General features: G+C 41.7%; 2 protein-coding genes across 3 annotated transcripts; one reads left to right on the top strand and one right to left on the bottom strand.

Moving 5' to 3' along the window:
* Positions 1–4,682: 4,682 nt before the first annotated feature.
* LOC131689649 (uncharacterized) lies at positions 4,683–5,994 on the top strand. The gene is made up of 3 exons (XM_058974888.1): positions 4,683–5,121; positions 5,178–5,370; positions 5,438–5,994. The coding sequence occupies exons 1-3, from the start codon at positions 5,006–5,008 to the stop codon at positions 5,819–5,821; spliced, it is 693 nt and encodes a 230-aa protein (XP_058830871.1). The 5' UTR covers positions 4,683–5,005; the 3' UTR covers positions 5,822–5,994.
* Positions 5,995–8,048: 2,054 nt separating this feature from the next.
* LOC131689648 (golgin subfamily A member 2) lies at positions 8,049–11,596 on the bottom strand. Of its 2 annotated transcripts, none has more exons than XM_058974886.1 (4): positions 11,543–11,596; positions 9,892–11,307; positions 9,596–9,832; positions 8,049–9,531 (listed from the first exon to the last, which is right to left on the bottom strand). In XM_058974886.1, exons 1-4 carry the CDS (start codon positions 11,582–11,584, stop codon positions 8,338–8,340), a joined length of 2,889 nt encoding a protein of 962 aa, XP_058830869.1. In that variant the 5' UTR covers positions 11,585–11,596; the 3' UTR covers positions 8,049–8,337. The 2 variants fall into 2 exon arrangements, with proteins under 2 accessions (XP_058830869.1, XP_058830870.1); XM_058974887.1 differs by having other exon boundaries at positions 9,596–9,829.
* Positions 11,597–15,196: the final 3,600 nt, after the last annotated feature.

The following is a 15,196-nucleotide window of genomic DNA, read 5'->3' as shown; positions in this document are numbered from 1 at the left end:
CCCATAACGCAAGCGCCAACGAATGCCCGGAAAGACAAAGAAGGCAGCAAATACTACAGGAGATGAGGAAAAAGCAAATAAAATATACAGAGGCGGAACAAAACTTCCCAAGATTAGCCAATCGGTTCAGCATCCTTAACGAAGAAGAAGCATTCCCCTCCCTTGGCGACATTTCACCCAGTAACTACAGCGGTTGCTTCACTCGCAGCCAACGTACTTCACCGATCAGCCCGCGGAGTGAGCAAAATCCAGGAACGAAGGAAAAAGGTAATTGGCAAGACCGCCCCCAAAATACTCAGTGCAACTGCGCCAATAATTCCTATAAAGCAACAGAGTTCGAGCGTTTCATCCACAAACTTAGACAGGACTTCTTAGCGGAAGTAAGGTCAAGGAACTGGCTGAAGCCCCTGATGGCCCTACAAACAAAAATCGTATCTAGAATTCAAACAGCGAATTCGGAAATAGACAGATACGAACTTCTCATCGAGATTGGAGCTGATATAAAAAATATCATTGACGAAAACGTAACCCATCAGCAAAACGAAGGCAATGACAGAATCAACCAACAACTCCACGGTGGAGTGTAAATCGATCGCCATCCTGCAGCACAACGTCCAAAGCATCAGACCAATGGACACAAGGGAAGAAATCAGCCAGTTCATGTTTGAACAAAATATAAAAATAGCTATGCTGCAGGAAATTTGGCTAAAGAAAAACGAACCATTCACCCTAAAGCATTACACACTCGAGTCACAAAGAAGAAATACAGGCTACGGAGGAGTGGGTATCCTCGTACATGAATCCATCGACTACATAACAGTGGACTTGGGAGACTTATTGCCAGTAGAAGCTATCGCCATTAAAATTATAAGAGGGTTCGATCCAATCACATTCATCTCGGTCTACGTTCCCCCAGATAGAATCGGGTTCGCTGAACTCCGGGACAAAATTTCACAGCTTTTTGGAATAATAGAAAGTATACCAGGCGAAATATTTGTGGGAGGCGACTGGAACGCACATCATAAAAGCTGGGACCCGGTATCCACTCAGTGCCCAAAGGGAATCCATCTGAACAACCTGATCGAGAAGTCAAAATTCGTCCTACTCAACGACGGAAGCTCAACATGCCTTACGACGCACGGGCGAAACAGTTCGACGGTGGACATATCGATAGCCACACCAGGAATAGCTGTAAAAACAGATTGGTCAGTTTTAGAGCACGAATTTGGCAGCATACATCTATCTATAGTAGCAAAAATAGGAAGCGAAATCCCGATAGTACCCGGAACCAAAACAAAAATAAACACAAAAAGAGCGATAAACTTGCTAAACCAGATACGACCTCAGTTCATCTACGACCCACTTGAAATGCAGAACATCTTTGACGAGTGCATCGGTAAAGCAAAATACACAGTGAGAAATAAAAAAGGAAATTACCTGAAAAAGTGGTGGACAGAAGAAATAAACGAAGCCTACCAAGAGAAAAGGAAAATCCTCAAAGAATACAATAGGGAAAAAACAATGTCGAAATACTTAATACTGCAAAAAGCGAGGGCAGTGGTTAAAAAGAAAATCCGCAAAGCAAAACGAGGATACTGCAAGCAACTCTCGGAAGCGATAGACGAGTCCACCCCGAGCCGCCAATTGTGGAACATCGTTAAAGGGATAGACACAGCGCTAACACAGCCAACAAATAAAAAGCGTGAACTAAGCCTCGAGGAAGGGAGGACATTCATGCAGCATTACTACCAGGGCAAAATGAGGTGGGTCCCAAAAATCAAGACAGAAACAAATCCGGACATGAACGGCTACGAAATGGCACTCACCGACACGGAACTATTTAGGCAACTACGAAAAAGGAGTGACCACTCGGCTCCAGGCGAAGATGGCATGTCCTATGCAATCTTGAAGGGACTAAACTACGGACTGCAACAAAAAATATGCGAAATGATAAGCAGAGTCTTCGTCACAGAGGAAATCCCTGAAAAATGGAGGATAACGGACGTCAGACCAATCCAAAAACCACAGAAAGACCCAAATCATCCTGCCTCAAAAAGACCAATTTCCCTACACTCAAAAAAAAGTAAACGTTATGCCTATTGATTTTACACATAGATTTTTGCAATTAACGGAGGCATATAGACACTATTTGCTGGCACATAAACCTAATGTGTGTATTTACAAGAAATATTAATCTTACATTCACATTTCATAACTATTGGGCACATAAAACCCCATTCTATAACAATATGCACATATAACTTATGTGTGTTCATACATAGTTTATACAGTTGACACATAGAAGATATGTGTGCGCGAGATAACAATAGCATTTCTTCTTCATATGAATTTTAAGCGGTTTGAAGCAAATAGAATTAACGTTTGGATTTTTTTCAGTGTAATGAACGTAAATCTCAAGCTCATAAATGCGGGGATAAAGGACCGTCTAGCAGAAATCGCCGAAATTCAAGGTAGCATCTCAAAACTCTCCTTCGGATTCAGGAAGAACTGCTCCGCAATAACCTGTGTTAATTACCTAGTAAATAAAGTGAAGGAAGCGCAAGAGGAGGGAAAAATAGGAATGGCCATCTTTCTCGACATGTCCCAAGCTTTTGATTCAGTCGAGCTCCAAACACTGTTAACTACCTTGAAATCCCTAAAAATTCCGAACAAGATCCTGTCCTGGCTCCACACATACCTGCATCGCAGAGTCATGAAACTAAGCACAGACGAAGGCAGTGTCGAAATAGAGATCAGTGAAGGACTACCACAAGGCTGCCCGCTCTCACCGATCCTGTTCAATCTCTACACCACATCCCTGCACGACAATATGGAGGAGGACTGTGAACTAATCCAGTTTGCAGACGATTTCGCGATACTGGTGGTAGGTGAGTCTATGGACAACATAGAGGCTAAAGCAAATCGAATGCTTGCGAAACTAAACGAAGGACTAACCAAACTGAACCTAAAAACTAACGCAAGCAAAAGTGCGGGAATCGTCTTCTCGAAAAGGAACACTGAAGGACTAAGAGTTCGTTTAGGACGAGAAACAATCCAAATCAATAACACCCACAAGTATTTGGGATTCATCCTCGATAGGCTTCTTGCCTATAGAAAGCATATCGAGTACGTACGCGAAAAGGGAGCAGAAAAATTAAAAATTATGAAAATGCTAGGAAATAGAAACAGCAACGCCAGCCCAGAAACCCTTATCAAAATCGAAAATGCAATCGTAAGAAGCAAAATCGAGTATGGGGCGCAAATCTACGGTAGCGCGGCAAAATCCAACATCGAGAAACTTCAAACAATCCAGAACGCTGCCCTGAGAACGGCAATGCGCTACCTAAAAACCACACCCATAAACGTCATCCACGCGGAAACAGGACAGCTGCCAGTCAAAGAGAGAACTGAATGGCTAACCATAAAAGACATCGCAAAAAGCACCTATCACACCAACCAGATCCAGCCGTTCATCGAAAAGGCGATCAACCTAGAAAAATGAAATGGATCCTTCCTGACGAGCACCGCTATCAAACATAACGACATCGTATCGCAGATCCACCCAAAGGATGGGACGATATCCTGGCACAACAGAAGAACCTATCTCGGACTAGACACGGTAAATACTATCAAGCCGAACTTATTCGAAGGACAGAAAGCAAAGCAGGAGCTCAACCCCAAAGTTTGGCAACAACACTTCCTATCGGTAAGAAATAAGTACAAGAACTTCAATTTTCTATATACGGATGCATCCAAAACGGCATCTGGAACTGCCATGGCGGTGTTCGATGAAACGGACAACACGGTGATACGGAAGAAAATAAATGGAAACTACTCTACCACCAATGCAGAACTTTTGGCTATCTCCAAAGCTGTAGACGTGATATCGGAAAAGAACTACAAAAAAGCAGTTATCTTCACTGACTCGCAGGGATCATGCAAGATGCTACTGAACAACAACATAGTACAAGAAAACTTCATAGCATGGCAGATAATTAAAAGTCTGAAATTGACGATAAACAAACGAATCCTTATCCAATGGATCCCGAGGCACCAAGGGATACCAGGGAATGAGAGAGCAGACAAAGAAGCAGTAATCACCACCAGTGAACCCCAAAATGATTTCACTGCCCTTCCTCTCGCTGATGTCTACACTTTGGCGAAAAACGAAATCAAGGAAAGCTGGACAAGAACATACCAAAAACTTTCCGAAGAAAAAGGAAAATGGCATTTCGAATTCATGAACGAACCCGGAAACAAAATTTGGAGCCACACGCTAGCCCTATCTTCGGAAGAAAAAATCATCCTAAATCGGATCAGAACTGGACACACCCTCACCAAAGAGCGTCTGTACCGTTGGGGATGGGAAAGCGACGAACTCTGTGATATTTGCGAAGAAACAGAAGATCTACAGCACATCCTATACTTCTGCACAAAGTACAACAACCAAAGAGTGAATTACCCAATCCTAGAATATTGCAAACCACTGAGAGATATATTAGGTTTGTTCCAGTACATGGAAGTTACTTCCTGTTGCTCCGGAGCAAAAAATTTTTGCTCCTTTTCACTCCGGTTTGCCACTAGAAGAAGAAAAAAGAGAAGAAGATAGTACAGGAACGATTTTCTCCCTGTTTGCTCCGGAGTACTTCCAGTTTCTCCTGGTACTGGAACAAACCTATTAAAAGAAAACATTGAAAGCGATTTGAAGGAAATAGTCCACTACCTGAAGAAAATTAACATACATCTCTAACATGAACAACCAACGCAACATATACCAACCACCCAAACACACTATCACCGATGCATACCCAGACTACAAACGGCGAGATGGACCGTGAACGGTCTTAGCCGTCAAGCTCACTTGACACAGCAAAGAAAAAAAAAACGGTAAAACTAACGGTTTTTTAGCAAACGCGAGTAGGTTGCGCAAATTGGTTCATGAAGGTTCGAATATAAATGGCTGTGTGAAAAGTCTAACGGAGGTTTTCATATTGTTGATAGTGAAATGTTCGCCAAATTATTGAAGTGCTGTTGGAAGGGATCAACTAAATTACCAGCTCCAAAAAAATTGATGAAAAATGTGCCAGTCGAAATTAATTCACAAAATGTGGCAGGCAAGCGGTAAGCAAAACTATTGATCATAAAGTATACATAATAATATATTATTTTTCTAACAGCAAGGTAAACTTGTTTCGACGCACTAAAGAGGAAGAGATCTTGCTATTGGAAAAGCGTTACTTGAAAAAATATCTTCGCTACTACAAACTGTATGTCCACGGGATGACACTCGAAAAAATGAGAATTGCGAAGCGCTTCCTAGAGGCGTCCCTAGAACCGGAGGAACGACTTGTCGATGAGATGGCCAGCTCGGTGAGTTGATTGTCAACTCCAAAGAATGGGTAAATTTGACTATTAATGATATTGGTTCTATTTTCAGCTCTCACAATCCGGCACACAGTGCACCTGCTTTTGCTTTAAATCCAATTCTGAAGCTGTTCCGAAATCGAACGTGCGACGTGTTACCTTTCAGCAGGATATGGTTCAATCACGGTACATAGATGATTACGATGATGACGCAGGCGATAATTCCGAGCTACCATCGGTGGCAGACAATAAGGTATTGTCGAGTTTTAAAACTGAGAATTTGACAGAACAACTGAGTGATAAGTCGTATCTGCCGACCATAAACCATTTATACGAATCTAGTGTAGGGATAGATTTTGACGCTTCTTTGACGGATATGGAATTTGACCTGGGACCTTTCCTCATTGGTAGTTGCAACGGTCCGACCTACATATCTTTCGAACAGCCAGAGCCATGACGGTACATTTAATGTTAATATTTTAGTTTATTTTTGTAAATTGTATATCTTATGATATTTCTGTCATATGATGGTTTTTTTGTAAATAAGTAAATTATCAATGGATCTGAAGCCAAGAAAAATGTCATACTGATTGAATGTCAGTTTAAGACTTCGTGGAAATAAAATTTATTCATTGTCATTTGTCATTTCTCAGCCCACACCCTGGCAGACGTTCATCCGCCCATCTAGACTCTGTCAAGATGAGGACCTACAAAGCCTAACTGTTCGTATGTGCTAGTCCGTATAGCACACCAGTTTCTTCCACAAGCAGGCGCCGGCTGTTAACCAGTCCCACAAGTTTCAGATACATTACATAGAGGATAGTTGGAGACAGAAAATGAAGAGATAGTAAAGAGATTTTGGTTTGCTGAAACGAGACAAGAAAAGCAAAATAATTGATTAGTTTTTTTTTTATCGGGCAGATGGGACTGCAGCTTAACGTAACGTCAAGTTCTCTATTTTGTCTGGTCCAATGTATCCTGCTCCTAACAACGCGTGCTAAGTCGTCAGTGATGCAATTAAAACTTCGCATTGATTCCGCTTCTATTTTCTTCCTGATCTCCTCATTGGTCCCCTAGGTCAGAAGCGGATCAATCGACTGTTAAGTAAATTAGAGATCGCAGTCAGCCGTGATGTCCGCGAATTTCATACATACATACAAACTATTTGGCGCAAGTTCAGAGCGTGTAACGTCGTGTCATCTAGTCTGTCATCCTATGGAAAATCATCCTACCATCGCCTTGGGGTCAACGTCATATTGGCAAATTTCGCATTGAATCCGCTTCTGTCTCTTCCTAATCTCCTTTTTGTCTGCTAGGTCCGAAGCAGAGCAATCGACTATTAATTGAAACGGTAAACGCGAATACTTTTCCTTCGACTGTGCTGTTTCTTCTCTATCTTATAACATAACTCGATTATCCCTGTTCTAGTCAATATACATATTCATTACATTATGGACCAGGCAAACCCTTAATTTTTCTATTATTATTATCCTGAGTAGCTATACCAGTGAAGGTATTTTAGGATTTCGCAAAAGAATCTCTGCCAATAAAGGCGTAAGCAATATTTATCCACATAAAGTTTGCTCAAACCTAATGTCCGCCTAGTTCGACTCGAATAGACCACACCGACCCGAAAGGGTTGCTCATCATTTGTGAGAGCCGGTGTGCTTGGTCGAGTTTAATAATCATAAGAACAAATACTGAATAATTAACTATCTCTTAGGTGCCAGTCCTGCACTCCTTTCCTGAACTAGCCTCATACTCACGATCAAAAGAGTCGACAACTAGTAGGATCCACATGTCCCCTACCCAAGCGAATTGATCAACTTGTAAGTAGGAGCACATATCTACCAACCAGCCAAGAAGACTTCCGAATCAATGAGAATGGACCATGCCAGTCGAAGGCCACAGGCCCAGCGCCACCTCGTACAGTGTCATTGTCATTTCTCAAGATGAGAACCTACAAAGCCTAACTGTTCGTATGTGCTATTCCGTATAGATTTTGGTTTGCTGAAACGAAACAAGAAAAGCAAAACAATTGTGATTAGTATCGTAGCTATAATAAATAAATAAACGATTTCTCCTCTGTTGTCGGTTTCCCTGTTCGCAGTCCTCCCTCCTGTTCCTGATCTGTTTGGGCCACTGGCTTTCCGTTTCCTTGGCCGTCCCGCTCTCCCGCACACATCGTAGCAGGAGAAACAAATGAAAAGACAAAACAAAACATAATGAAAATAAATGGAAGTCTGCTATCTGTGCCTAAATTGATGTTGCTTCTCAGTTTTGCACGACCCAGGGGGGACTTGGCCTTGATCCCAATGCTCTGTCACCGATGTTACGTGATATTCGTTATGGAATATTCTTTGTTTGGGGGCCATTCATAAACAATGTTGTACGTTTTTTTATCCCTGATCCGCTGATACGTCTAAAATTCATTTTTAGTTTTTTTATCTCGTTACGTGACGCTCTTCCCTATTGTCAATATCCAACATCATTTATGAATGATCCCCTGGTGATATATTTAGAGCAGACAATCCAATGAGAAATAGGATTGACAGGATTTTAGTGCGCTCTTGGCACCTTGTGTCACATCTTCATGTTTGTTATACATACTAAGTATACCAAAGCATGCGATGTGATGACCGGAAGATTAGAGAAGCAACTCCTCCCCTTCCCCCCCATACTGATTGAATGTCAGTTTAAGACTTCGTGGAAATAAAATTTATTCTTATATAAAAAATAAACTACAGTTACACTACAAAGCACTTTGCGTAAAGGAAACTGTTCAACTAGTAGTATTACAGATGCGTGTCACATAATATTATTAGCGGATCTGCTTTGATAATAAAAGAATAATAGATCAGTACCACAACATACAAAGACGAACCTGTAATATTTCGCCTAATTTTGAATTTAGCGTTCCGTTAAAACGATCCGCCTTCACTCATTGCATATTTGCATGTACAGACATCGCTACTAAACCGTCTCCAGACGACCAGAGCAGCAGGAACAGTGTTGCACTCCGGTTCCGTAGGGGATGTTTGCTTCTTTGATATCGGTCAGAAGAGAAAGAATCCTGCCGGCTGTCTCAGTTGGCCGTATGTGCACTTTTGTCTCGCTGTTATGTCCGTTTTCAATTTCGGCGGAGGGGGGACTCGCCGGTAAATCGACAATGGGTGGCGCAACGTGGGGATGGTATGGATCCGCCAGCGGTGATACATTGGAGGTCGAATTTTTTGCACCTTTTTCCAAAACTAACTGGTGAACTAAATAGTTGAGTTCTTTAAGTTTGAGTCTCATAACTTCACGGTCGTTTGCCAACTGCTGCAGCTGAAGATCTCGCTCCATATCCTTCTGCTTGAGCAGTCGTCGTTGCTGCTGGTAGAGTGTGATGTATTCCCCAATGGTTTCAGTTTCTCCCTGTAATTGCATTACCAGGTGCTCCAGTCGTTGCTTCTCGTCTGACAGTTCGGCCACTTCGAGCATGGTTCGTTTGAAACGTTCCTGCAGCTTCTCCATGGCTTCGTGCGTTGGCAGACTGACACTGGAAACATTGTCACTAACGGCATCAAATTGATCGGTGGAATGCTCTGCATTCTGAAGATGGCTCGGGCTTGATTTGGCCCTGCTCTGGAAAAAATTAATCACCTTGATCAATTCATCCTTTTCTTGCTTCAAAATATCGATTTCACGGTGCAGATCATGTTGACCGTGGTCGTGACCGTGCCCATTTTCATGATCATGATTCTGACCATTTCCGTGGTCATGTGCATGATCATTTTCATGTCCATGATCATGACCATGTCCATGAGCATGTTTGTGGTCGTCTATTCCATTGTCATGGCTGCAATTGTGTCCCACAGGAGAACCAGTTTTTCGCAAGAGCTGAATTTGTTCTTGCGCTCGCTGCAATTCGGTCTGTAAAACATTGCCATCATTGGCTCTAGATTCGTAGTACCGCAACCGATCGATTTCTTGATTCTGCTGATAGATTTGCTTGTTGAGTTCAGTTGTTTCGTGCGCAAGCCGAATCATTTCCTCATCCTTGTAGTGCAGCTTCTCGCGAATAGAGCTTAGCTCCGTTTCCAGTTGACCATACGTGGCTTTCATCTCCTTGCCCAGATGCATTTCTGTCTGTAGTTTCTCAGTCAATTCCAACTTGTCGTTACTCTAAAAATCGACCACAAATGATTAGTTATTTTGTTAAAAGTGGACAACTCTCCTCAAAACTTACGATTTGCACAAAAGCCTTTTGCATTTCCTCCAGTTGAGCCTTCAAGTCCATATTTTGAGCTACGGCGCGCGATGCTCCTACTTTACCACTCTCCAACTCCGACATAAGTTTAGCAATATCAGGCTTGTCCAATTGTAATCTCTCCACCGTCAGTTGAAGTTCCGCTACTCGTTCGTCACTTTGTTTCAATTTGGCTTCGTACATTTGTTTCATCTGCTCCACAGATTCGTTTTGCTGCTAAAAGAGTTATCCTTCATGTTTCAGAGACTGTACGATCAAAATTCAAATCAACTTACCACAAACTCAACACGTTGGGCTTCCATACTAGCGATCTTCTCCTTCAGCAGTTGCATCTCTGTCTCGAGTACTTTACGTTGTTCTTCAAATTCTCCGATGTCGTGCTGTTGAGCAGCATACGTCTTTTGCTTTGTCATCTGTTGCTGAATTTGCCGTTCCAGTTCACCGACATGTCGAACCAAATTATCCTCACGCGATGAGAGTCGATTATTTTCTTCGGTCAACTCTTGAATTTTTTCGGCTAAATTTGCCACTTCTTTGTTGAGATGTAGAACATAGTTCTGATACTGCTGGTTGCTCTGATCTCGCTCGTTTCCGATCTGTTTGATGATCTCCTGCAGATCTTTGATCTGCTGAGCCTTGATAAGATTCTGCTGGCTAAGTGATTCGATCTTCATGTTAAAATCCATGTCGTCATCCGAGGACAGCTGATCGATTCGTAGTTTAGATAAACTTAGATCGGATCGCGTTTGCTCCAACTCTTTTTGCAGTGACTGGAACTCCTGATTCCGTACGTTCAACTTGTGCTTGAGTTCACCCAAATCTTCCTGCAAATCTTCGTACAGCTTACGGAACTTGTTAGCTTCATTCTGATACTCGTTCAACTGCACTTTAATTGTACGTTCTAGTTCTCCGAAACGATTGCCAGATTGCTTCATGGCTTCCAATTCTTTCTCCAACTTCTGCACAGTCCCTCGCGATGCCTTCAGCCGATTTTGTAGTTCATCATTTTCGGTTGTCTTCTGTTTAACCAGACTCTGATACTTACTAACCGTTGCAGTCAAATCTGCTTTCTCCCCGACTAGTATTCCGACTGCTTGAATTTGCATCTGTAACTGCTCTTGGATTGGACCCATCTCGCTGGTCACCTTAGTGCTATTTTCCAGCCTCAATTTATCGATTTCATTTTTAAGCTCCTCCATCGCCGACTGATTGTTGCGGTGTCTCAAACGAAGCTCGTCGTTTTCCAGCTTCTGAGCATTCAGAGCCCTGGCAAGATCAGCTTTCTCCGATTCCAACTCCAGAATAGTATTCTGCGGGCCCAGATCGGCACTTGCGTTAGCAATCAGTTGTCCAATTTCGTCCGACATCCGATTAATGTTGTGCACACTGGCTTCCATGACCGGCGCATCTGCAACTTGAGCCAACTGTGGTTCCATGGCGAAGAAATCCGGTATAGCCTGACCATTGTTATTGTTGTTGAAATAACTAGCCACGCCGGAATGTGATGAGGGTTGCAAAACCGGAGATTCCGGTACTACGGGAGTCAAGTGGTTCTGATTCCGATCGTCATTAACTTGTGGGAGATGTGGCTCACAGCTACTGGCAGAAACCGGAACGGGGGTTTCTCTTGCAGAGTTTGTGTCGCTTTTGATTACCGAGTCTTGCTTCTGCTTGGATTGGTATTGCTTAAGCTGGGGAAGAAAATTAAACGTTTCAATAACATAAAAAATTTCGAACAGACGATAGGCTGACGTGTCAAACTACATTCAGCGAATGGGCAGATAGAGGAAATTGTTTTGACGAATTTAGTAACATAATCGGTACTTTATGCTATCTTTTTTATGCCTATGATTTGCTATTAGCATATATCAACTCCACGTATCGATTAACAGTATCACAAATTGTAAAAATCATAATAGAACGAACCTTTTTTCGAGCCGCAGCAATTTTTTCCGCTTTGTCTGCCATGTTTGTTATTCTTTTGCGTATTTTGACACTTTTAGAGAGAAGAATCTCACAAAGAAAATCAGTGAGATCCAAAATTTTCTCATAATTTTGAGAACTATCTTATAAGAATTGTGTTCCATGGGTTACACGCTACCGAAAAGGCACTCAACGGTTTCGTTAACTACGCAATAATAAGTAAATTCTTCAGGCATTTTTCAGAGACAAATTCTTGAGCGTTTTTTTCAAAACGTCATAGCTGCAATGAGTTACTCTCTTTGTTTACTTTCTCTTTCGATTGTTACGGCGTCACTATAACACTTTTCACTTATTTTACAGTACAGATCGAAAGACGGTGGTTTTAACTAGCATATTATGCAAAGAGTTGAGGGATAAATGTTAAAGTGACCGAATTATTAACAGAAGAGAAAGTAAACAAAGAGAGTAACTCATTGCAGATATGACGTTTTGAAAAAACGCTCAAGAAATATGATATTGGGTATCTGCAATGAGTGACTCTCTTTGTTTACTCTGTTAATAATTCGGTCACTTTAACATTATTCCTAATCTCTTTGCCTAATATCGAAGACTGCATATCAATAGACTGGCAACTCTGTCCAGAATTTGGAGACAGTTACAGCAACGCCACTTGCGGGTGAAGGTAGTACTTCCTTGAATACTTCCCATAGTGATGCACACACACACATACACTTTTACATCAAGCTTCCAACCATCCTCCAATAGAGGCGCTGTAACTTCTGTCACTTCTTGTCTGTATGGGGGAAGGAAGAGACATCAATCTTCTTAATATGTAATCTTCGATAATATGCTAGTCAAAACCACCGTCTTTCGATCTACGCTGCAATATAAGTGAAAAGTGCAATAGTGACGCCTTAAAAATCGTAAGAGAAAGTAAACAAAGCGAGTCACTCATTCTAGATATGACGTTTTGAATAAATGCTCTAGAATTGTGTTTTTTACATATTTATGCTCATTTCGGTTTTAGATCAGAGCCGCCCTAGGTTCGCTCTAATAAAAAATAGTGAGCGAAAAACTAGTATCTGTGACCCGACTTTTGTGTATGATTTAACTATTCACCAAAATAGCAAAAATGACCATGAGATTGGTAGTATTGGACTTCTGTATCATGAAAAATAACAGACAAATCGACTACCGCTTAACCAAAGACAAATAATAAAGACGTAAAACTTACAAAGAAAGTTTTGAAAATTTATGGCTCATTTCACAATTTTAGAAGGGCTGACTCCGGTCCCTTCAAATTTGACCACACTCACCGCTTGATGGCGCCTCAGTTTGAAGTTTCTTTTGATAGTGTTCTGAGAAAACGAAAATCATCAACGCAGGTCTAGATGCAGGTAAATAAATATAAAGAAAGCTTGGTATCCTTGCATCATTTTCTGGGGCAGTAAGATGAGTAGGTATATATATTTTTAGTAATGTGATATTTTATTTTAATGTTATATATAATGTAGAAGATGTCCAGAGCTGATGATCGCCAGATTGATATGCGGAAAATGAACCAGTCCAGCTTAAAAATGAGACAGAATGCTGGCTGGTTCGAGTTCGTATCACGGTTCCAGTGACAAAAGCATTTGCTTATGAGATATGACCAAGTGTCATAGCATCCATACGTTCTGAAAGGAACATGAACGTTTCTGGATTATGGCTGCATATCCCCCCAGTTACTGGGGTAATATCAACCCTTTTGTTGCTTATCATGGCTCTGGCATGATTGTGTTTAACTTGGAACGAGAATGACCATCACACGCAGTGTATGACATCTGCCTAGACAATATCAAGAAAAGTGGCTTTGACAACCGTTCTACAGGGAGAGAAAGCACCGGTGTGGAATTTGTTGTGCAATGCAGCATTCAATGCCGCACTGTTGCCTACTGCAACATCAACTATGGAGTACATATTCCGCAGAACAGCAGATCGCAGAACACAGAAAACGAGAGCAAGTTTTCTGCGGATGTTGCCATATTGTCAAATAGCGAACATCGATATGAGGTGAAAAGTTCAATGTTGATATCGGGATGTTGTTGTGTGGAACACGTGATTATGTTCGATGCACAACATCTTCGCATTTTGACGTACTTTGACGTGAGTCAAGATGGCTAAGTGCAAATACATGGTCTGGTGTGCGGTGATGAGCCACGTGTTAATTAGTCGCGAAATAAACACTTCAATATGTTCAACCGTATATTGGATTCGCATTGTTCTATTAATGAAAGCGCTTGCATCAAGGCCGGCGGAAAGCGTGGGTAGTATGGGTAGTACTACCCACTCGAAAATAACCGAGTGGGTAATTACCCACTCGAAATTTTGAACCATTTCAAAAAATTTAGATGTGCAACGCATGTATCTCGCACTACACACATTTGAAAACATCGATGTACCACAATTCCATTTGCGTAAACGAATGTGATTTAATGTGAATGTAATGTAAGCGTGTGCATTGCGAAAAGGGAAAAAATCCTTACTAATGGACCCCTCACCCTATGCTTTCTACCCACACGGGCGTAAAGTGTTTCGCCGCCCCTGCTTGCATCAAAACACCTCCAATCATCGGCACTTTATCTTCCGATCTACACTGTGCATGTGATGTCAAGTTGTTTGATTAGTCCTCTAATGCGGAACACGAGTGCTGATGATTGTCACTACCGAAGAAGATTAAGCTGGCGATGATCAATCGCAAGTACGAGGAAGTGCAGCACTCGATTCGTAATCTGCGTAGCATAATTGCTTATTCGCAGTAAAAAGCTTTGTTTTGGAGGTGACTATTCCCGTTTTCGGTGGCAGTACACCGGTGTATTGGAAACAATTGAAAAGATCTGGGTTTGTACTTTTGGGCTGAAGTGTCCATGGAACATATTTGCACTTCTGCTCGAAAGAGCAAAAGCAGTGCACGGAACTACACCGGTGCAAATCAATCGAAAAACTCGATTGTCAAAAAAGAGAAGTCTAGATTTGGTTCAATATTGGAGTGCTGCAAGATCGAGAGTGTACTGGGCGCTGCAAAGGCTATGGATGATAAGCAGTGCTGGGGAGCGATCGGTGCAGGTAAATTGAGTGTTCTACTTTGGGTTTGGATACTAACTTTCTCTATACTTTCCAGACTGCCTTCATGCAAGGAAATCTATCATCGCACCAAAAACGATGAGTTGTCTTTCCTTTATTTGTCCTTCCAGTATCAAGGTGCTCTGCTGTATGTGTTACGTCAAGGCACGCGTCCCATTTTGAAGAATTATAATCAAATATCGTTGGCTTATTTGACAACGATATTTGATTATAATTTGATTAGCAATACGCATGGTCTCAGCTGGATGAGATCATTTTTGGGTCCACCAATTTCGATTCAGTAAACTGATAATAACGGTCCAAGGTCGGTATGTGCTTCTGATCCAAACATAGGGCATATTGACAGCACTGTGTGGGTTAACCTCTTGCCATTTATCGTAATAAAATGAAGTACCAGATTATATAAATTATAACAATAATAAAAAAGCGTGCCCTTTTATTGGAAGAAACCAAATAAATATGCTGGCAGGAACTGAGCAGAAACCGTATCAGAATTCTAGCAGGAACCGAGAAAAGTCCCTGATACTCCTCTAT

The sequence above is a fragment of the Topomyia yanbarensis genome, chromosome 3 (genome assembly GCF_030247195.1).
Source record: "Topomyia yanbarensis strain Yona2022 chromosome 3, ASM3024719v1, whole genome shotgun sequence".
Classification (NCBI taxonomy): domain Eukaryota; kingdom Metazoa; phylum Arthropoda; class Insecta; order Diptera; family Culicidae; genus Topomyia; species Topomyia yanbarensis.
The sequence above is the reverse complement of the archived record's forward strand: the minus strand, read 5'-3'. Positions and strand labels throughout refer to the sequence as shown.